Genomic DNA, 25,132 nt, shown 5'->3' with positions numbered 1-25,132 from the left:
CCCTGGAGCTGGAGGTTTCTGGGGGATGATCCCTTTTATCAACCTCTCCCCGGCGCCACTGCAGGCCAGTTTCTGTGGCTTCTCCTCCCAATCCACCCACAGCCTCTCCAAAGCTGAGATGGACAGGATGATGCGGAAATTCATCCGGACCCAGATCCAGATGGGAGTCTTGCCTGTCCCCTCCCCCTCAGGGGCTGAGCACATGCAGTCCGCCTTTATGCTCATTACTTCTTTTCTGATCCGACCCTCGGCTTCGGAGTCCTTGGGTCTGAGGCCCCTTGGTGTCGAGGGGGCAGTGCCAATGGTACCTGGTACCTCGACACCGACCAATGCCCTGAGTGGTTCGGCTCCGACTAGCTCAGAGTCGTGCCTCAGCACCAGATCCAAGGGGGGTGATGTCGGCTTTGAGGCTTTCAGAGTCAGCCCTTCCACTCAGAGTCTCGGTGCCTGGAGGCTCTGGTCCAGCTCCCCTGTTGACGTAAACAGTTATGGACCCGGTCTTCGTCCCATCTTCCGGGATTCATTCTCCTTCCACTTTTGACATGGTGGAGAGGGTCGTATCGGTCCCGTTGAGACCCTTGACACTATCCTCCTCAGAGTCTGTCCTGGCTCCCTCTCTTTCTGGTCCGGGTTCTGCCATCCTGCCCCCTCAGAGACAGGCTGTTGCCTCTCTTCCCCAGAGAGTTCCCCCATGGGAACAGCCAGAAGTTTCCGAGTCCTCCCCACAGACCCTGCCTTCGGAGCTCCCTTGGAAACATACGTGTAAAAGGAGGCACTTGGACTTCCCCGCCAGAGTTCCTCACAGAAGACACCGACTTAGAGGAAGGGGAGGGTTCTGCTCAGTCACCCCCAGATGATGTCTCCTTTAGAGACATCATGGAAATGCTTTGCCAGCATGGGGGGGAGGTCTGTCCAAAAACTCAATCCTGATGAGTCAGTGTTTCTGGAGGCGTTTGACACAGGGCCCTCTACTTCCTGGGAGTCCCCTCCCGCAGATCCACTTGTGGATGTAATTACATCTCCGGCATGGAAGGAGCCCGCCACAGTGAAGCCCATCCCAAAACACCCTGATAGGATTTTGAGTGCACTGTCAGACAAGCAATATTGGTCTATGGGGTCCCCAGTTGACGCCATGGTGATGGCGGCGGCCACCAAGAAAGAGCTTGCTCAGGAGAACTGTACAGTCCATCCACTGGACCGAGAGTCCCGGGCCATGGACCATTGTGAGAAACAGGATTACTCTTCAGCCACGTTCACGGTACATATGCTGAACTACATGGCACATGTGATAAGATTTCACCAAGACCTGGTCAAGGAGGTCACTGAGTCTGCCCCAGAGTCCATTTTAGCGGAGGAGAAGAAGGTGTTCTCCTCCCCGTATGGCCACCCTCACTTCCATTTCTAACACCTCTATGCAGCTCCTGTCCCATGCTACTGAAGGTGCTGCTAGAGCGGCCAGTACAGGTGCTACCATCAGGCTTCATGCCTGGCTCTGGCTTTGTGCATTCTCGGAGCCCTTCAAGGTATCTTTTACAAATTCCCAGTATGATACTTTCACTCTTTTTGGAAAAAGTGTAAGAGACACGTTAATCCAGAGCGAGAAAGACAGGAAGACCTTGTCTGCCATCAGGATCTACTTCTCAACCCATCAATGGCCCTTTTTCCCAGAATCAGTGAGGGGCAAAGTAGATGTGGTTCTGGAAGTCTCAAGGCTATTCCCATGAAGTTCAGGACTCACCCTCCCCCAGAGGCAGAGGGGGGTATGCCAGACACCATCCTCACGGCAGAGGGTGTCCGAGGAGCCAGGGGTCTCGGGATTCCTTCCCGGACAAACCCGCAAAGCAGCCTTGAAGGGTTGCCTGACTGCTCATCTCTAGAGGCAGTTGGGGGACGTCTCTTGCTACACCCAGCAGCCTGGGAGTCAATTACAGATGATCGTTGGGTGATGCAAATCATATCCGGAGAATACTCAATCCCCTTCATTCAAATGCCAATCCCATTCAAACACTTCCCGGACGTTCCACCCATGCAAAGGGAGGAAGGAGCACTGGAAATTTCCAAGCTGCTCAAAAATCAAGTCCCCCATTCTATCCCCCAGACCAGTCCGGATCATGCATCTGTTCCAGGTTCTTTTTAGTGCCAAGGAAGACGGGACTTAAGACCCATCCTGGATCTTTCAACCCTAAACCTGTCAGTTGCCAAGACAAAATTCCAGATGGTCACTCCAATCTATTCTGCCTTCCTGCAGAAAAATTACTGGATGTGCTCAGTGGACCTACAGAATGCGTACTATCACATCAAAATGGACAGGTGCTCTCAGAGGTTCTTCCGCTTCTGGCTGGGGGCCAGTCATTATCAGTTCAGAGTGCTACCCTTTGGTCTCAGCACTGCCCACAGGGTGTTCACTAAAGTGATGGCAGTGGTGGCAGCTCACCTGCGGCTGCAGGGATCCAGGTCTTCCCCTACCTGGACGATTGGCTTCTCTCCCAGGCATCACCTTTACCAAGCCAGGGATTTCCTTCTCCAAACTGCCCATCAGTTCGGCATAACCATAAATCTCAACAAGTCCCTATTGGATGTGGATCACGTTCTAGACTTTATTGGAGCTCAGTTAGACAACATCCAGAGCAAGGTTTTTCTGATTGTGGACAGATTTCAATCCCTCAAACATCATGTGTTGTACATTATTCAGACCCAATATTCCCCTGCAGAATCAGTTCTTCGGGCATTGGGGTCCATGGCGGCCATGATCACCCTCATCCCCATGGGTCTTCTACCTATGACGGCTCTCCAGTGAACTATAGCAGTCCAGTGGTCCTTACTAGCTCTACCGTTATCCCATCCAATGCATTTGCCTTGAGCCTGCAAGGATTCGCTTCTCTGGTGGCTTCAATCCCTGGATGATCTTCTGGGTCGTCCTTTTATCCTTCCCTTCCCGATGACCACGGATGCCTCCCTACTTGGGTGGGGGAACATTGCATGGGAAGGACAGTCCAAGGCACGTGGTCCTCACCTGGAGACCAAACTGCATATCAACACCCTGGAAATGAGGAGGGTGCTGCTGGCTTTGAAAGCTCCTCATGCCCATCTTCCCCTAGGGACAATTGCTATCCAGACAGACAGCATGTCTGTAGTCTGGTACATCAACAGAGGGGACCCAGATCTTATCCCCTTTGTCGAGAAGCCATGAGATTGTGGGAGTGGGCAATCTCCACCGGCCGTTTTCTGGTGGCAACGCACATTCCAAGGAGGTCCACCATTCTGGCGGACAGGCTCAGCAGATCTATTCTGATGTCTTACAAGTGGTCTCTGAATCCTTCAGTAGCGGAACCGATCCTCCTAATGTGGGGTCGGCTTTGCTGCGATTTCTTCTTATCTCCTTCCAATGTGAAGTGCAGCGACTATTTCACTCTGAACCTCCCTTTGAGGGAGTCCCCCAGAGATGCTCTGGTTCATGCTTGGCCCACCGGTCTTCTGTATGCTTATCCTCCACTTCCCCTGATCCTGACATTCATTCAGAAAGCTCGATGGCTGGGGAACTTAGTGATCCTCATTGCTCTGTTCTGGCCTCACCAAGTATGGTTCCCCTCTCTGTGGTCTCATGTAGTGTGTCCTCCTTGGACATTAGATCTGGTTCCGGATCTGATCTTGCATCCCTCAGAGACCCCACACCAGATCTAGTCAGTCTGAAGCTTACATCTTGGTTGCTCCAGTTCCAGTGATAGCTAGGACTCCTAGGCTGTCTTCTCTGGTTAAGAAGATTTTGGTAACAACTCACAAATCGTTCAGTAGAAAAGTTTATTCCAGTAAGTGGAAATGTTTTTCGATGTGGGCATCTCAACATGATTTGGATTTTTTCACTGCTCCAGTTCCCACCATCCTGGAGTTTTTGCTAGATATTTTTCATCAGGGTGCCAGCTTTTCTACGGTTAAGGTTCGGCTGGCAGCTATCTCCAGTTTTCATATAGGAGACAATTCGGCTTCCCTAGCTTCTTCCAAGCTTTGTAAAGCCTTTTTGAAAGGCACTTTTTTTACTTCAGCCTGCAGTTAAGGACCCTACACCACCTAGGATCTTACTCTAGTTTTACAATCCCTGGTTTCTTCTCCCCTTTGAAACTGCAGCTATAGTGGATTTGCAATTTCTTTCTTGGAAGACAGCCTTTCTGGTTGCTATTACCTCTGCTAAAAGAGTGTCGGAGATTCAGGCCTTATCTGTTAAGCCCCCTTATATGGTGTTCCATAAAGATAGGGTGTCCTTGCGTATGAACCCTTCCTTTCTCCCGAAAGTGGCTTCGGAATCTAACATTAATCAGGTTATCAGTCTCCCTGTTGTCTTCCCCAACTTCCAGAATAAGGGAGAGTATAAACTGCATTTGCTTGACGTTCATAGGCAATTGCATTTTTATTTGCTCAGAACAAACTCCGTTCACAAGTCTGATCAACTTTTTGTTTCCTTTTCTAAGCCTTTCTTAGGGAAACCTGTGTCAAAGGTGACTATTGCACGTTGGCTCTCTCAGTGCATAGCGCTGGAGTATACAGCCAAAGGATTATCTCCACCAGGTCAGATTAAGGCACATGTTACCAGGTCTATGGCTGCTTCAGCGGCCTTTAGGTCTAGGGTTTCTCTGGATGACATTTGCTGTGCTGCTACTTAGGCATCTTCACACACATTTATTTTGCACTATAAGTTGGATCTCCTGTCCAGAGGTAGGGCATCCTTTGGCTCTGCCGTGCTCTGGAATATCCTTCCATGAGGACCTCCCAGGGTCTTTTGGTAGCTGGGGACTTTGTCCCAAAGGCTGAAGATCAAATGAAAGCAACAACTTCAGATAAAAAAGTTATGTACTCACCATAACATTCCATCTGAGTTGTTGCTTTTCATTTGTCTTCAACAATCCCTCCTTCCTTCCTTCCCCCTGCCTTTTGTGGGCTGTGTGGCGGACCAGATGGAAGAGACATAGCTCTTACTTTGGCAAGCCTTTGTCTTTCCTATAGTGCTTTCAGGGTACTACTGCCAAGGTGTTAGTCTCTTGGTTAGGTTGAGGTGATACTGTCGGCAGCAAGCTCAAGCTGAGGGGAGGAGGGAGACAGGGGCATAATGGGTAGGGGAGGAGCTTGGAGCTCGGATCTGATGCTGTAAAATGTGGCTGAGTCGGATCCATACCAGATCCATATTCCCACAGGTTGAAGATAAATGAAAAGCAACAACTCAGATGGAACATTATGATGAGTACATAACTTTTTTTTTCATTTAATGGTCTGAGTACTAGATTGCTACCATTCGTGTGAAAAGGAATGAGTGGCCAATGGCCAGCACACCTTTAGTAAGTAGGGGGAACTTTCACTGCCACATCCCTCCAAGTCGATTTCTTAAGGAGCTTTGTCTGCATTTGAATCAATTTCACCAGTTAAATATCCTTTAGTAGAATATGAGCATGGAAGCCTGTGCTGTGCACAGTTTCTGCCTTGATGGTACCATTGTGCCCAACTGGGAAAGACAAAAATGTGCAGGACAGAGTATAAAAAGACTACTTTTGTAATTAATGTTATTGTTACAAGGGATTTCACCAATTAGCCCTCACCTCTAGAGGGTATGAGCAAGTAAATGCTGTGCATTTACTGACCTCTGCTACTTGATATCAGAGGGAACCAAGAATAATGGGAAAACATTTTTTCAACTTGTTTTTGCTTGTCTTACCGTTGTGATTTAAATTAATGCCTTATATGTTTCTTGGCTTCACTACCTTAATATATCTCATTTGCATGTCCCTGCTACATTATTTCAAGAGTTAGAGATAAAGTGAAATAAATACAATAAAACTAAGAGAAGTAGGGTATAACCTTCTTTAGCCAGGTCTTCTGGTATGGGGATTTTGCTTCTTACAACACAAACAAACCAAAGAGAAGGTCATATGTTCCAAAAGGAAAACCAAATAAAAAAAGGAACACCATACAAGATGTACTTGACAGAATTTAATGATTTAGTACTTTTTTCCTTATTACGAGAACTTCATCAAAATAAAAGGCATCCCTGTAAAGCAAGCTTAAATGCACTAAAAAGGTGCGTGTCGCAGGAAGTGTTAATGCTTCAGCCTGTCAGGCCTTGTCTTTAAAACTGGAACAAGAGCAACAGATTCATTCAAGCCAGGTAGAACAATGAAGTTTAAAATGATTTACCATAGCAATTTCCTACAGAGTAAGGTAGTTTGCTAATTACACACTGTTGTCCTGGAAGATATTTTACAATACAAAAAATATATTTTTTAAATCCTTAGAAGAACAAGAATGTGTAAATAAAGCATTGTTTTCATCACCATTTTTGATGGAATAGTTTGCAGATTCTTTTATTTAATCTTCTCTCAGTTTTTTCAGTATAAAAAAGGGCCACATAGACCCACCCCAGTGATGTTACATGTATGTCTGCCTTGACAAGGAATAACCCTGGAATGGTTGAGAATAACCACGACTGGTCCCTCAAAGATGTAACAACACTGGCTACGTGCACCACACGTTCATACACTCATTTAAATGGAGTGGCCATCCTATATTCAAAAGAGGTATCAGCATTGTTTAATGACTTGTATAAAAAAGATGGTTTGGTGCCTGATTTATTAAGATCAGGAAAAATACCAGAAACCCGGTATCAATTGTTCAACAATGGTGTGTATACTACCAGCATTCATGGAGTTATTTAAACCCATAGATAATGTGTGATCAAATAGAATTCGTGTATTGGGGGCGTTGGATAAAGGTTTTCTCATGACAGGTGCATAATGATCCCGTCTACCTGATCAAATAATTTAAATTGACTTCCTCCAGTAAATTGTTGGGGTAGGCACGATCAAGAAACGTTATACAGTCCTTAATAAGATTTTCATCCTCAGATACAGTTTTGGATAGATAGTTAAGTTGTCCCTTCACAATACCCTTTTTTGTTTTTTGAAAGCATGAGCACTACAAAAATATGAGTAGTTCTTGAAAAAAGTTCTCTTCCTGTATATGGTGGACTCATGTTGGCTGTTAACCAAATTTTTGTATAAATATACATCAAGGAAAGAAATACCCCATGTTGAATGCTAAAAGAGAATTCCAGAAAGGAAGAAGTAGAACCAGGTTATTGAAAAAAATTGGTTAAGTACATCCAAGTCATCCCTCCAAACAATTAAAATATGATCCAGGAATCAAAGATATAATCAAATACATGGGCAGAACTCACTGCTGCTGAGAAATGAGCGCTCTCAGTGGCATAAAACCAGACTGGCAAAGGTTGGAGCCCAGTCCATCCCCATTGCCACCTCAGAGGATTGCTTAAATTATTCATTCTCAAATGTAAAAGTTATTGCTTAGAACCAAATCTATTATAATACAAATAGTGTTGACATCCTGTGGAAACATTGGTGTGATAGTAGAAACAATTTCACAAAACCATTCAAGGCCAGTAGATTGTGAAATAACAGTGGACAAGTCCTTGACATCCTCTGTGACCAAAATGTTACTTTGCTCAGGTAACTCAGATTTCACTAAGGAAGTCCCAAGAGTTTTTTAGGATGGTGGAAAATTTTGTAATGAAAGGTTTTAGTTTCTGGTTAACAACAATAAGCTAGCGGTTCTGTCTTGGAAATGCCCACTAATATAATGGGTTTCACAGGGGGATTAACTCTGCCCTTATGAACCTTGGGTATACCAACAGTTACAAAAATAAGTGGTTTCCTCACAGTCAAAAAATGTATTCCTGCATTGAGATATCACCATCCAAGAATAAATCATAAAGGACCATATCAATATGTTGGTATTAGGTAAAGACCCATCAGATGCAACTTCATATAGGCCCATTTTAAACCATGATTATTAAGTGTGTATGTCTATAATAGCTAAAAGAATGGCAAATGTGTTGCCAAAATTGATAGATATAGATCAGTGTGGTTTTGTGGAGGGTTGGCAAACATTTCATAACATTAGTAGAACATTGCTAATCCAGAAGGAAGCAAAATGTAAGAAAATACTGCTATTGTTGATGGGTCTTGATGCTGAGAAAGCATTTGATAGATTAAACTGGGATTTTATGAATAGGGCAGTGGAAGCATTTGCATTCCTTGTTACAATAATAATGTTAGTTAAGAGGATATGTGAGAGATCGGATGCAAAAATTAAAGTTATAAGGCTCCTCTTTGATAAGTTGTGTCTGAACAGAGGAACGAGGTAGGGGTGCCCACTTTCTCCTTTATTTGCATTATATTTAGAGCCATTGGTAATGAAAGTAAGGGACTTAGAAATTCAGTGATATAATTAATATGGTAATCAAGAAAAGTTGGCTTTATTTGCAAACAATATTATTTTGTACATGATAAAAGTAGAAAAGGACATCTCAGTGTTGTGGAACATTCTGAGACACTTTTATATCTTTTTGGGATATAAAATTAATGAAGGTAAAACAAAGGCTATAACTGTAAATTGCGTACCCACACATGAATTGGTTCACCAATGCTCATATTTATGGGGGCACAATAAAATGTAATATTTAGGAGTATGGGTTAAAAAGGATTCTGTTATGGCAGCTAAGGATTTGTGGGAAGAGGCTAAACAAAAGATAATGCAACTAAGAAATGGGAATCTCATGTTTTGGATATGGATAGCAAGATAAAAGTAGTGAAAATGATTTTAATCCCTCTAATTGTATACACGTCAGGCATATTTTTATCAGCCAGAAGCAAAGCTGTGGATAGTAATTAATAAACAGTTGAAGGCTTTTATCTGGCAGGGGACGAGTACATGGGTTAAATGGGATAAGTTAATCTTTCCAGTAGAACAAGGAAGTTTAGGGTTACCTGATTTGATGGGATATTTTTAGAGCTACACATTTAAGGCTCAAGCAGAAAGTTCTAATTCAAAGTGGAAAGGGATGAAGTGTGGAGAAATTAGAGAGAGAGTGGGATTTGGGATGTAGATCCTTAAGGAGAATACCAACAGCTATACAGAAAATTATCTTTTTTGTTAAAGTCATACTGGAGAACTGTGAAAAGGGGAAGAATTTAACTATGGCATGGATTGACTGTAAAACAGCATTTGATAGTATCCCACATTCATGGATAAAAGAGTGCTTAAAAATGTATAAGATACACCTTACACTGACTGACTACATTACAGTAACCATGAAACAGTGGCAGACCACTTTGTAATTAAGCCATGATAAAGGACAGATTATTATCTCAGGGAAAACATTCAAAGGGGGATAGTCTAGGGTCACTCTCTGTTACCAATATTGTTCTGGTCCATATTGAATCAGCAAATGCTTAAAAAAGCGAACGCTGATTCATCGACCCTAGTTCACCAAATGCTCACAATCCCGAATACTTGGAACAGCGATTTTTTTCCCCAGGGGAAAAAAATCGCTGTGAAAAACAAGAAACTTAAAACAATATTTAATGTGGGGACCTTTTCCCCACACCCCCCACTTAAATATATCAACTCCGAGATCGCACCACAAAGGAGGAAATGGCAAACTCCTGAAACTGTCCCAGCGATTTTTTTTTCCCTGGGAAAAAAATCGGTGTTACGGGTGTTCGGGATTGTCAGTGTTCGCTCAAATAGGGTCGATGAATCAGCTTTCGCTGATTCATTGTAGACCCTGTTATTCTGCCTTGCCATTAACCCATTAAGCTGTTTACTTAACAACTCAGGCCATAGCTACAATTTGGCTTCTAAAAAACAACAAAATGTAAAGGCTTCTCATCTTCGCTTTGTCGATGATTTCAAACTGTATAGCTCATCAGATGAGGAACTGAAAGCACAGCTGCAGGTTGTTATAACTTTTTCAGATGATATAAGAATGTCATTTGGTCTTGATCCATGTGCAAAATCAGCCTTTAAAACAGGAAATCAGCAGCACCAGGAAAACATCAGTTTGGGACAAGAATGTGATACAAAAGAACTTGAGCAAAAGGGAGTGTATAAATATTTGGGAATTGTTGAAGGATCAACAGTAAAACATGAACAAATGCAAATAAAACTTAGTAAGGAATACGTTAGAAGACTTAAATTAGTTCTGACAATAGCATTGACATCTAGAAACAAAATCCAGGCTATAAACCAATTTGCTCTTCCTGTCCTAACTTATTTTGGAGTGATTGACTGGCCCCAAGATGTGTTGTGTAGATTAGATAGGAAAACAAGAAGAATGTTTCATGCTCACCAAATGATTTATAAAAATCAGTGTATACCAAGATTATATATTCCCTGTTCCGAAGGAGGGGTGGTCCTCCTTGAAATTGATTACATGTATAGATCTGCAGTCATGGGATTCCACACATATCTGCTGACCTCACAAGACCCAAATCTAGTGAAAGTCTTGAAATATGAGGAGAATAAATCTAAGATGACTTCTCTGCTTAATCTGGCAGAAGCATGTCTACGTCAAGCAGGAATGGAAATCAAACCAAAAGTAGATAAAAATCAGGCAGCAACTGAATGTGCCAAAAAACAAAATAAAGAATATAAGGTGAAGGACCAGATGAGACGGCAAGAAATGTGGAAAAAGCATCAGTATAGTTGCAAGCATAGAAAACTTCTGGAAAAACCTCATGTTGATCAGGAACAAATACAGGAATGGTTAAGGAGAGTCAAATTCAGACCAAAAGATGAAAGGTTAATATTGGCAGCCCAAGATAGTGGGCTGGTTTACAGAGTCCATTGAAGATGTGGGAGAAACAGACAAATGTATGTTTTGTTAAACCGAATTGGAAACAGTCACACACCTTGTTGCTGGGTGTGACATACTAATAGCAGAAGGACTGTATACTGAAAGGCATAATAATGTGGCAAGACTGTTGCACTGGGGATTGTGCAAACATTATGGTATTGAAGTGGCTGAAAAACACTGGAAACATGAACCACAAAGCATCATAGAAAATGATGAAGTTTATATCACATGGGATTATCCATTACCAACAGTTCAAAAGATAGATGCTAGAAAACCGGATAAAGTGGTCCAAGAAAAGAAGACAAAAGTAGCATTGATAATTGAAATTGCTACACCCAGTGACTACAGTGTCTTACGTACAGAGAGACAAAGTCATAAAATATCAGGATCTGCAGGCAGAAATGAGAGTAATGTGGAAGAAAGATGCCCAGACAATTCCAATAGTAGTTGGAGCAATGAGGTCTTATAAAAAAAAAATTGCAATCGTATTTAGATATGTTACCAATCCATGTAACCCTGTACAAATTGCAGGAGGAGTCATTATTAGGCACATTACAAGTGCTATGAAGAGCAGTTTTGGCTGATATCAAAGATTGAAACAGTACTCATTTCATGAACTTTAATCATACTTTGACTTAGGAATGGGGTCCATTCCTGTCATAGTATTAGAAACCCAAAAGATTTGGAGAAATTAAAAAAAATATATATTCATAAAGTAGCAGAAAGTATTGAAAGAAATAAGCCAACACAAGAATGGAGAAAGACTCTGCCAGTAGGGATGACAGAGTTAGGGGTATAGAGAATAAGCAAAAGGGGGTTTCAATTTACTGGATAAAACTGGCAAAGGAACCAAGGTACTGGGAGCAAATAACTAGTGTGGGAAAGGTAATAGAATAGGAAGAGTGAAGAAGGCATTTGTACCACAAGCTAGAGACTGCCTTCCCTGTCAGGGATTAATATCAGTGTACAGGCAGGGAGAAAGGGATAGGGGAATCCTAAGTGAAAGACCTGCTTTGGTAGAGTTTTCGGTTGAATCTAAAACAGAAGCATCTGTTAAAAAATGGATAATTAGTAGGGCTTATAGAATATTGCACAATAACTATAGGAATCATTTGGGGATTAGAAAAAATTGGGAAGAGAGATTGCATAAGCATTTCACAAGGAAACAATGTGATGCATGCATATGGCTCCCAAATATGCAACAAAGTCTAGTAGATTTAGGATTTTTGCTTATAAATGTTTTCATAGGTATTTTTATACCCCAAGCAGACTCCAAATACATTTTCCTCAGGTAGATGGCAAATGTTGGAGTTGTGTTGAGGAAGAAAGAGGTAAATTGATACATGTTTTGGAAGTGTAAGGAGTTGGCAGACTTTAAAAATTCCCTACAGAGTACTCTTTTAAAAATGTTGGGTGAGCAAATGGGTTTAAACTAAGGAACTGTTTTTTTTTGAGCAAGGATACAGGATCTGAATTGACTAGACTTAGTAAGCAGAAGTAGTAGTGAATATTGTAAAAGAGATAAAAGAACTGGAAGTGGGATCTTTATAAAATGGTAAGAACAAATTATGTAGAACAAATGGAAATTGTGGGAACTATACATACAGAATAATGTTTTTGAGGAGGAGTGAGGTTTAAGGGAAGGCAGGAACTGAGCAGTTTATGCTAGATTGATGATAATTGTACAGAAGAGTATAAGTAATGTATAATGTTTGTAACTGTGAACACGTTGGTATGTTTTTTTATTTTATATAAATGTATGTTTGCCTGTGTCATGAGTGGTAATTCAATAAAGTTGTTAAAAAATATGTTTGAGCAAGAGCCCTCTGATTAGTTTTATTGTAGATGCAGCAGCCACCAAAAAGGAGCTAGAGTGGAGACTTCTAGAGTGCTTCCTCATTACAGGAAGTTTAGAATGATGGACCATTTTAGAAAGGAGACTTAGGCCTCAGTAGCATTTCCCCTGAGAACATTAAATTATATTTTCATATGACTAACTTACAGCAAGATCTATCAGAATAGACCTTAGATTCCCTCAGGCGAACCCTTACATTGGGCACTAGAAAATAAATGGTGTCCATTACATATCTGCCCTTGAGGCTACTTTACAATGCAGCCAATAGGGCAGCAGGCACTGACATAGCTATGGGCCGTCATTCTTAGTTGTGATTGTGTGATTTTTCTGACAACTTCAATGTGCCTTTCATGAATGCTCCTTTTGGTCGAAAAGTTAAAGAAACCTTAATGATGAGCAAGCAACAGGGGAGAATTTAGTCTGCCACTGGTATCTGCTTTGAAACCATTCTAAGGTCCTATTCAAATAACTATAAGGGTAGCAAAGGGCTGTAGTCCAACATTCATCCTTTGAGGCCTCTTCATACAGGACTCCTCATGGCACAATGGGTTCTTTCAACAGACACCACCCTAGGAGCAGAGGACGCACACAGACCTAGTGATTCAGGGGTACTTTTTCAGGGGACATTAACGGCACACTCAAGGAGTTGCCCAACACTTCCCCTCTGAAGGCAGTCAGGAGGGCTATCTCTATCTTCACTTGAAAGCTTGGTTAGCTATCTTGAAATGGGTGAGGAATATCATATTCAGAAGCTACATCATAGCATTTATATCCATCCCCAGACAGAATAGATTGGTTTTTCCAGATTTTCCACCATTTCAAGAAAGGGCATCAGTTTAGGTTTCTCAACACCTGCACAAAACTCCATCCAAGGCTTCTGACCAGACCAGAAAGGATCCATAACCTACTGAGATTATTTTAGTACAAAAGAAGACACAGAACCTCAGACATATTCTAGACCTCAGCAGTATAAATCTTTACATTAAGGAGACAAAATTCTGTATGGTCTCACAGTACAGTCCATCCTTCCATTCCTATATCAAAGGGATTGGATGTGCTCAGTACACCTTCAGGATGATTGTCTGGATATCTATATTGAGAAACAATCCATGAAGTTCCTTTGCCGTTGGCAAAGAGCCTGTCATTACCAGTCTTACCACAGCCACCATCAAGGATATGTCAATAGTCATACCTTTGGCTGCAAGGTGGTCAGCAAGAGACTACTTGCTCATAATCCAATCTGGAGCAAACACGGTCCATAGTTTTCATAGGATGTCACGTATATTATATACATTGGGCTCATAGCAGCCACCATTACATTAATTCCACATGTCAGATATCACAAGAGTTTTACAGTGGACCAACAATGTGCAGTGGTCCCAATCCACTAGCTCATTGCAGACTCCTTTCAGACTATCCACAGTTTGCAGGAATTATCTAAAGTGGTGGATTTAATCTCCATTCAAACAAGCTGGTCCCCCATTTGTTATTTCCCTTCAGTCAGACATGTTTACCATGTTTTACCATGGATGTTTCATGTCTGAGGTGGGAGGCATTATGACATTGGGACAGTCCAAGGGACATGGTTACACCAAGAGTCTCACCTTTAAATCAGTTGTCTTAAGATGAGGGCTGTCCTCCTAAGCAGTGCAGGCACTTTAGAACTTCCTTCCCTAGGGTGTGATATTGGTCTACATGGACAACATACTTGTGCTGCAGTACTTCAACAAACAGGGTGGAAGTAGACCTTATCCTGTGTGTTGGTAAGCCATGAGACTGTGTCAGTGGGGAATGTCTTCCCAGTGTTTTCTGATAGCAGTGCATATTTCAGTTCAGAACAGATTTTTAGTGGATAAGCACAGCCATTGCATCACAATGCCTCACTTGTGGTCCCGCAATCCCACATTAGCTAGAAAAGACCTTTTAACCAACATGAAATGCAGCTACTTTGCCCTTATACCTCCACAGAAACAGACACCCAGGGATGCTGTGGTCCATCCTTGGTCATCTGGTCTACCAGACACCTTTCACCTTTTCCACTAATGACAAAGTTTCTAAAGAAGGGATCACTGTGTAGGGAAAAAGTAATCCTCATAGACCCCTTCTGACCCAGGCAGCTTTGACTCCCAGTACTCTGACTTCAACTCATGTGACCACCATGGTTACTAGATCGCTCAGAGGATCTTCTTCCTTACACATCTGCCCATTCTCACCTGGGCATCAACTCCTTCAGACTAATCACATGGTTTCTCCAATTCTAGTGATGACCAATAATTCAGCTTTATCTGCTAGAATCATTCAGCTTTCTTCTGACTTCCAAAAGCAAGTTACTAGAAAAACTATGCAAGAGTGAATAGAAAAGATTTTCCTTTTGGACAAAGGCTGGACCTATATTCAGCCCCTATTTCCTCTGATTCCTAGCCAGTTTGTTTGATTTCAATTCCAGCTCTTCAACTATCAAGGTTTAACCTAGCTGCTATTTCCAGTTTATATGTGGGATTCATCTCAAATTCTGTAGCTTCGTAAAATATACACAAGGCTTTCTTGAAAGGTACTTACAGACTCTTAGGTGATCACTGTTTGAGCCCATTGCCAACCACCCTGTGAAATACCTCTCCCTGAAGGCAATATTGATTGTAGATATCACTTCAGCAAGACAAACATCTGAACTACATCCTTTATCTTTCAAGCTGCTTTGTCTTGTTTTCCCTAAAGGTAGTCTCTCCCACAGATCAAACCCATCCTTTATTCTTGGTGTCAGTGGAGACGACTGTCAAACCATTCATCTGCCAGTTTTCATCCCAAAGCATGCTAACAAAGCAAAGTCATACCTCTCAGCCTCTTAACTCAAGACATATGTACAAAACTAAAAGCAGTGGGGGGTGGCAAAGGCTCAAAAATGGCAACAGATTTAAATTAGTGCTCTTATAAACTTAGAAAGTTGCTGGAATTCCAGGTTATGAAGACTGAAATTAAAATATCTATCTTTATTAGGTGAATTCGATCTTCAAGGATTTGCCAGAAAACCACACACTTTTTTTTGAGGAACAGGCCAAAAATATAAGGCAAAAATCTGGACAGTTGAGAGGTATGTGCAGAGTATATGCTCTGGTTATGCCAGTAGCTCATGTTTTATCTACATAGAACAAAAGCCTTTTGAAAAGATACATAACATTTTGTGTCATTTGCTATGAAAAAACAATGAAGTAAAGTCTCCAGATGGATTTCAGATTGCATTACTTTGTTCTACTCTATGCATAACAAACCACTGGGTGCAAACCCCAAAGTGCAGCCCACAAGGTTCATCTCAGATTCCATGGCCTACTTTAAGAACTCCTTCATAATTGACATTTATGTTACAGTGGCATGGTCAGCAATGGTTATCTTTATTGACCACTATATTAATCTCATACTGAGGTCCAAGGCTTCCTTTGAGTCTACCATTTTAAGAAGTGTTCTGTCATAATGCCACTTGAGAAGAATGTAGCGGCAGACTCTGTCCCAGCAATCAAGATGGATTAAGAGAGCGGTATAGGATACAAAAATTATGTACTTACCCTAATAATGTATGTTTATCATTATGGTCACTGCTGCAGTAGCCTTAGCTATACTGGTTATATCTCACTAAAGATGCAACAGCTAGCCAACTTCCAAAGCTTAAGGGCAACTTTCATACGCTCATATCATTATTCAGTTCAAGCTAAGCAAAAGAAAAACAGTGGTTTAAATGCCAATCCCTTCAGAGCTTTCCTGCCAAAAGAGAAAGGGAGGCTAGGCTAAATCATTGAAAAGGCTACTAAAATGAATACAAAGGTCCTTAACCTGGCAAAAAAATATATCTGAGGGACCAGAAGGATGCACTGCATCATGAGAGAGGAGAAAAGAGTCAAGGAGGTTCTTTGTGTAAAAATTGCCAGCTTGGATCAGCCAGAAGGCAGATAACCCAACAGTCAAGGTGGACAGAGGAGATGATAAAGATCTATCATTATGGTGAGTGCATTAACATTCATTTCTAGCACAGACAGGATAGCTAAACTTTTACATTTTATGTATTCTTTCCTGTCTCAGCAACACATGAGATCTTAAACTTACTTAAAACTGTTCACCTAAACTAACTCCTTCACTCCCGTTCCACGTGGGTTGTATGTCTTTGACTTCATCCAAAACTTCACTTAACAGATAGCCCATTTATTGTGTATTGGCTAATCTCAAAGTAACTTATTGGTTAGCCTCCAAACTTTTCGGAGAGTCAGTCTTTTTAGCTGTTTACCCTTAGAGACAGGAAGCTGGTGTTATAGTGGCGTAGCAGAACTATGCTTGGAGCCACCTTCCATGTAGACTTTTACTGCTGGTTCTTATCCCAGGAGAAGTGTGCTTCCTCACATGATACCGTAGATACCAGTCACACCCCTTCTCCTCATTTCTGCACCATAGCTAAACTTGTGGTCCGTAACAGAAATTAACCTAGTGGCAGTAGTCCCCATCACCATCATTGAGTCTAGGAGAGCAGGGTACCTGCTGCTTCATTCCATCTGCCTCACCTCCTGGTCATCCCATCTGCAGTTAAGACTTATAACTGAACCTGGGTCATAGATGGATTTCCCTGTCTTTACAGGTTTGCACTTTTACTTGAAGTCTAATGGCTTATTCATTAATTTTACTTGTTGACTGCAGCTCCTGTCCAGCACTTTCTAGAACATTTCTTTTGAAAATGCATGATAGTGATTTGGCATCTAATTAGTCATTAATACAAGTTCAATAAAAAAAATAGAGGTTTTACCTGTTAGCTAACTTTGTGAAATGAAAAATGCTGATATGTGACTGTGTAGTGAGACATTACCAAGTATTAGAGAACGGGCAAATTGTACATTAATCCCGGATTGGAGAACAAACTCTCTCTAGCAGGGTGTCAATGTATGGGTAATACCTGCTCAAAAACAAGTCTACTACTTCAAGGCAAAATATTAAGCGGCCATGAAGCTCAGACAGCAATTTTTTAAAGCTCACTAAATGGCATTTAGGAACTGTAAAATTAAAATCGAAAGTAAATAAAAAAAAGTGAGCGTGATTGTTAGCGTGTGTGTTTGAGTGCATGTGTACTATGACTTTAAAATATCTACCTTTAAGTTGTTGATCCTTTAGTACTTCTAAGAGTTTACATTTTGCAAGGATATTGTTTGACTCGTATTATGCACAGTCAGATTTAGTTAGCAGCTTGCAAGTGTTGTGACTGCCCGTGCTTGATATCAGGTACAGCCTGCTATAAATCAGATGACTCCCAGGGATGCTTTGATTTATTGGAATAACACAATGTTGCAAAATGAGGGACAGAAAAGGGGGGGGATGAACTCCAATGTCTTGTATTTATTTTTTTCTTTCTTTTTTTTTCTACAGGACACATCTGAGAATGTTTTCACTACTTTTTCTAGCCACTTTATTGATCTTGTACGTGTTTCTTTGTGTGCATCTATATTTAAATTTAAATCTGTCTATATGTGACTGCATGTATATGTCTATGATTATGTCAGTCTGTGCTTCTGAGCATGTGTGTGTGAACATTAAATACTTGCATAGCTTATATTTTGGATGTAAAATATTCCCTCAACAACAATTACATATATTTTAGCAAGTTTGAATCATTAGGTGTAGGAGTTATTTTACATCAAACATATTAAAACATTAGTAATAAGACTAAAAAAAAAAATTAGCAACCCATTCTCTAAGTGCAATAATGACTTCTAGGGTCTGTGTTATTATGTAAATAATACCCTTCCAGGGGTGTAGAGAACATTCCTGGGCATGCGTTATGTACACAATAACATACATCTTGTCAGGCATTATTACTTGCTTAGCTGGCATTGTACAAACAGGTGCTTTATGCTCATCTAAAATGGTATGCTAAAACCTGTTAGAGATGAGGGTATTTGAATAGCCAGGAAATATCTGTTTTTATTATCTTGGTATTTATGTATTACTTGTTGGATTAAAAATGCGTAATATTAACCAGTAATGGTGGGGTCTTGCTGCTATTGCTTTAGTCCGTGCAAAGACTGTACACAAAAGTATGAGTTTCCTTGTTATTGATTATGACTGAACTATATTATGGGGCGGACAATGTCTCCATACTGTAAGTTAAGTTTCACTGGCATCAGTGTCATTTGGGCATTTTGCATTTCAGATTTTTGGAGATATTAAAGAATACTTTAACCATTACCCTTACCTAAGGTGCATTATAGTTGGTGGTAACACCACAGTGTTGCAGTTTGTAGAGTCATCATTCATACAGAATGCAGTGGAGTGAGTTTTTTGCTAGACATGTTATTTTTGGTGATATTCATCCAAGAAGAATCTATAGAAGTTATAAACCCTAGACACAGTGAGCAGTAGTCAAACCCCTTGAGAGTATATACATACCTGGGTGACAGTATAAATAAAAGAGTATGTATGCATAGTATTGTTTATTGATATTTAGAAGAATCAAAATAAGTGAGTAATTGCATTGTATTTGGTTCACTGACTTGTAACCAAGGTACGCCAAGCATAACACATCACTAGTTTAAAGGATGATGGGTAAGCCGGCCAACCAGACCTGAGGCAGTCTGCCCAGCTTTGATGTTGATGGCTTGGGTTTAGGCAAAAGCTCAGATGCCACAAGAGCAGTGGAGGATGCATTGAGCTGCTTGAATGATAAACTGTCTTCTTTCAGTCTGTGTAGGGTTGTGGAAGGTATGTTGGATGATAATGTACTGACACCTTCTGGTGTCCATCTCATCCAGAGGGGATGGTTGAATGAAGTTACATAGTTACTTTCTTGGAGCAGCTGATGACTGATGGACAGATTTGTAACTAAGAAGAGGCAAAGAAAGCATAATGAATATGGGGATAGAAGCCCTTAATAGTTGTCAGCAGCCAATCTACTGTCCCCTCAAATCTCACTAGATGATATCTTTATTTGCCCGTGATGAGAGACATCATTTTAAGATTTGGCCCTGTGGCCATTAGGACATATACATCTATCTTTGGAAGTTAACTTGATATGCTAATTGGGTATCTGCTGTGGCTCAGGTAATTTCTAGGTTGGGGAACTGTTTATTTAGAATACAATATCAAAACAGAATGATAAGCATGTGTAAAGATGTGGATTGAAAGAGTTTCTAACTTTGGATGTTGTATGTGGCTTTTATACATGCAGTGACTTGGGAAAAAAATAACATGATTCCAGAGCTGTAAGTTAATGCTGATGCACTTTGTGACTTGATGGTGGAAGTGATCCCTCACTCTTCTGTTTCATTTTTTAGGAGTTATCAGTAATGAAGCAAGTTTTAATAAACTTATATACTCGACGATATGGTGATAGTTTACAGCTTCAAAGTGATGAGGCCAAGTGTGGAACTGCTGTGCATGTACCAAAGTCTTCATCAGTCAGTATACCCTCACCTGAAGTGGAAGAAAATATTTTTAAACCTAAGCCAACATTGTTTGTAAGTTCATTGGAAATATCTCATTACTGTTTATTTTTTTCCATACTTCTGCTGTGTAATATTACAGGTAATTGTTGAACTTTCTAAGAGCAGGTAAACTTAGAGAAGCTTTTATTATTGTATTATTTATAGTGTTGACAGCAGTTACACTTGAAGTCATTATTTTATACACTTTATAAAACTAGAGTATGAACACTGTGTGACTAAATGAAGCCCATTTTCTAAAATAAATAATGGTTTTGTATATTGAGGTGAGTATAAAACTGCTTAGCAGTGTGCACGTGTGTGTAGCCTACTAGTCTTGTCATTGTACTTGATTGGTTTAAGGTTTAAAGAGAGGTACAGTTTTATAGTAACTGATTAGGAAGTAGTAGAAGTGGTGTGTACTGTATTTGCATGTGGAAAGAATGACAAATTAAATTATGAAGACAGAATGGAAGTACAAGGTTAGGTAGATTTAGTACTTTTTTCAAATATAGCATCCTGCTTCTGTCAGCTGTTTCTCTTCTGTTTATAATCTATCTTTCAACTGTGTTGTGGAAGTGCAGAAGAGATTATTTGAAAAGAATTACACTACTGTAATTTGCTGTGTTAAAGATAACTGATAACAGAACTGCTTACTATATGTTCACTCTTAGCCTGTTTAGCTACTTGTTTAAAATATGTTAAGACTCTGAATTTAAGAAAATCAGCTAAATATTTGCTGTGTTAAAGATATCTGATAACAGAGCTGCTTACCGTATGTCCACTCTTAACCTGTTTAGCTACTTGTTCATCTAAGGACTGCTTTTAAATGTGAAACATATTTGATAGCTGTTGTCCTGTACCTTAGTTTAAAAGTCCAGCATTAAACAAGGAAATGGCTTTGTGCAAAGACTTGAATAATTATTACCTGCATCAAAGTGTGGTTGCAAGTGTACTTTACAAAGGTAGTGATTTTCTACAAATGAATCAACCCTAGAATTGTATATTTCAGCTGTTTGTAGACCATTTATTTAGACAAGAAGCAAATACTGTGCTTCGTAGCTGTACGGAGCTCCTGATTACTGTATAATACATAGTTTAAGTGAATGTGTAATGCCTGCTTGATTGATGGCTAGTTATGAGTGCTGATAAGGTCTTACTCCTAATAATGTTTTGTTTCTAGACAGTCCCCCTCAAACTACCCCAGTAAAATGATCTCCTGCCTGAAAGGACACCACCCTGAGAAACTGTACCCTGGTACAAGTCTCTGAAGTCCGACCTGCAATTTGGATAAGGTTAATACCTTATAATGTACTAGAACCAAATTACAAAACCTATTTACTGTTTAATGATGACCTGGGTCTAAAGGCACCTTTAGGCTGCCCCCACAGTAATTTGGCTCCCTCCATATTGTTTAACTTAGCTAGTTTACTCCTAGTATCTTATTTCATACCCCTACAATTAAACCCTGAACACAGTAATTTCACCCTGCTCTCCCCTCACATAGCCCAGAAAATTATACCCTGCAGCTATTAATTAATCCTGCAAGTGTGTAATCTAGAGCTTAAACTAACCTAAAAATTGGTTAAAAAGAAACAAATTAAAATACAGCCAAGAAGTTAGCTTAACATACCAAAAGCCCAGGGAAATACTTGGAGTTAGTGTTAGCGACCATTTTCTAACCTATATCATAAAATATAAGGTAGGAAACCCTCACCAGACCAAATGTAAAACAGTTAGAAACTAAAAAAACCTTGACACAGCAGTATTCCTAAACAAACTACAAGCAGTTGACTGGTCAAAATTAAACAATCTACCATTAGAAGAGGCTATGTCTCACTTTAACACTAAATTCCTAAGTATCCTTGATTCCCATGCTCCAGCACATACAATAAAATCTAGATCAAATGCAGCACCATGGCTCACAAACGATACCAAATCTAAAATCAAAACTAGAAACAGAGCCTGGGCCAGCTGGAGAACCAAAGCCCCACTTGACCATCTAAAATATCGTCAACCCAGGAATGACACAAAAAAATCTATTTTACTGGATAAAAAAAGCTTCTACCACAATCTCCTACAAAAACACCAAAACAACCCCCAAAAGTTTTGGGCAGGCTTAAATCAACTACTTCATCCAGGTCATTCTACTATCCCAATCCTGGTTAACCATACCCATAGTTCCCCAAAGACCATAGCTAGCGCTTATAACAACTTTTTCACTGAAACAATCCAAACCCTAGCAAATCAACTAACCTCCACAAACTTAAACTTCATGCCTAATCTCTCCACTAATCACCCCAAATTTAGCTTCCAACCCAATATCCACTAGTTTTATCAAAACTCTTCTAAAAAAAATAAAACTTACCACCCTCACTGCTGACCTCCACCCTGCAGAGTACCTACAAATAGCTGTAGATGCCATTGCATATCCCATATCTATCCTTATCAACAGAACCTTATCCGAAAATGCTGTCCCCTCCCTCTGGAAAATATCCCACTCCATAAAGGTGGTAGCTCTACAGACATATCCAAGTATAGACCCATTGCCATTCTTTCCCCACTAGCCAAGATAATGGAGAAATGTGTACACAAGCAACTAATGCAATACCTTAACAGACTAAATTACTATCCAACTCCCAGCATGGCTTCAGGCCATACCACAGCACCACCTCAGCCCTCCTTTCCTTTACCAATGCCATAAACCAAAACAGAAATGACAATAGGCTAACCTCCGCCCTCTTCCTTGACCTATCAAAAGCCTTTGACATGGTCAACCATGAACTTCTCATTCTTTCTCTAAAATGTATTTCCCTCAATAAGCATGCTATCCAGTGGTTCCAGTCCTACCTGACTGGTAGACAACATGCGGTACTATGGCAGGGCGAACTCTTCAGTCAGCTACCTCTCACACTTGGTGTCCCTCAAGGCTCCATACTAGGTCCACTACTCTTCTCTATTTTTATCAAAAACCTTCACACTGCTATCCATAAAGCTACCTGTATTCAATATGCAGATGATTCCACTGTAATCTGCTCAGCCACCACCCCATCCGAACTGCAAATCTTAACCCAAAATACATTTAACAGCATTGAAAACTGGCTCACCAACCAAAGCCTGCTACTGAACCCCAATAAAACTAAACTTTTACTCTTCACCCCCACTAGTAGAACTGCCACATTTTCATTCTCTGTCACATCTAACAATGGCACCACTAAGTCCCCAGATCAACACACTAAACTTCTAGGGGTTATCATAGATAATAATCTCAAATTTGACCTACAGGTCAACAAAACCATACAGACCATCAATAAGAAGCTTGGATCACTGTATAGAAACAAGATATTTTTAACTCCACTGGCAAGGACTGCAATCGCCTGATCACACCTACTCTCTACTGTTTTATATGCCTTTCCTGTACTCTCAAACCTCAACAAAACCAAACTAAGTAAGCTGTCCCATAGCTACAACCATATTGCCAGATTTGTCACTGGCTGCACTTACAGAACCCACCACCGCCAGAACCTGAAACAACTAGAGTGACTAGAACTGCCCAGTTTAATTCAATTCAATCAACTCTTAATAGCGCACAAAGTTCTGTACCACCCTAAGGATACCCCCTCACTTATAAATGTTATTAAGCCATATAGCAACCTGAGATCCCTACGGTCAGCCGATGAATTACTGGTCCAAACCCACAAAGCTAATAACTCAGCTGGTGAATCCCTGTTTGCCAACTTTGTTGGCAAAACCTGGAATTTGTTGCCAAACTATATAACCCTACAATCCTCCAAAAGTCTCTTAAAAAGAAACCTCAAATTGTATCTCAAAGTGAACTGGCTATGCCCATGTACCAACCCTGATTAAGTTATAAACTGATAGCATAATCAGTAATTATAACATGTAACTATGTCAACAAGCTCTGTATCCAATCTAACTTTTAATTTTGTCTGTCCATGAGAATTGTGAGTCTCTGCTAGGGAACACTACTAAACCAATGTATATAATGTAAATAACCACTTTGTTTTTATATATCTTAGTTGTTTGCTAACTTCTTGTGTAATCTGTGTATGTTTGTCTATGTGTAGCTTTTCTCCCCGGGCCTCCGCTGAAAATGGACATGTATCCAGTCAGATTATCTTGGTAAACAAATGTTAAATAAATAAATAAATAAAAGTAGCAACTTGAAATTGTATAAATGCTGTATGCATCTTACTACAAGAACAATATTTATTCAGGAAAGTTCTCAAGACCTCAGTGTGCTATTTTCATTAAAATATAAGCGGTAGTAAGTTAAAGGCTTATCTTGTGTATGTGTTAGGCTTACTGTCCTTGAATTTTTTTTTTTTTTTTAAACAGTATCTTTTATTGAATTATCATTTATGACATAGGCATTCGTACATTTATATAAATGAAAACAAACCATACTGATATTTTCAAGTTGCAAACATTATACATCAGATATGATCTTCTGTATAGTCATTGTCAATCGAACATAGCATAGCTGTTTCAATTTGTACTTTCCTTTAACCCTATTCCTCCTTCATAACATTATTCTGCATGTATTGTTCCCACAATTCCTATTTTTCTGTGTAATTTCTTCCTATCCTTTTCTAAAGATCCCACTTCCATTACTACTTTTAATGTGGTTGGTTTAGACTATGATTTCCATTTTCTAGTAATTGCTTTTTGTCAAGTTCTCCTGTTTCCTAATTTTGATAAGCTGCACTTTACCAGAAGCGACTCATCTTTACTAAATCTGTTTGTGGCAGGGAGACATAAGTTACGATAAGATATTTATTTATTTAACATTTGTTCACCTGGAAAGTCCTACTGGGTCAGGAAACAATTTTCAGAGGAGGCCCAGGGAGAAGAGCTGGAAATGATACATGAAAGTTAGGACATTATACTTGAACAAGACAATAGCAAGTATTAAAGCACACATCAAGTAAGTAAAGAATACTAAATAATTACAGAGAGGTAGTTACAGTAATAAAACATGTACTAGATAGGCAGTACTAAATAAAACTAATGTGGTAGATTACAAGTTTTTTTTTTTATATCGGGTAGGATTAAGGTAAAGGGTCAGGCAGAGGCTCAGAATATTAGAAGCAAGCGTATGCTTAGAAGAATAGT

The 25,132-nt window shown here is 40.2% G+C and overlaps 1 protein-coding gene across 1 annotated transcript in view; it reads left to right on the top strand.

Moving 5' to 3' along the window:
• Window positions 1-25,132, top strand: part of PIBF1 (progesterone immunomodulatory binding factor 1) — a 2,608,929-nt gene that overhangs the window by 2,571,527 nt on the left and 12,270 nt on the right. Inside the window, 1 exon segment of the mRNA XM_044071741.1 lies at window positions 19,850-20,032. Within this exon segment, the coding sequence (XP_043927676.1) occupies window positions 19,850-20,032 (183 nt within the window).

The sequence above is a fragment of the Protopterus annectens genome, chromosome 5.part0 (assembly GCF_019279795.1).
Source record: "Protopterus annectens isolate FY-2018-M chromosome 5.part0, PAN1.0, whole genome shotgun sequence".
Lineage (NCBI taxonomy): Eukaryota > Metazoa > Chordata > Ceratodontiformes > Protopteridae > Protopterus > Protopterus annectens.
The sequence above is the reverse complement of the archived record's forward strand: the minus strand, read 5'-3'. Positions and strand labels throughout refer to the sequence as shown.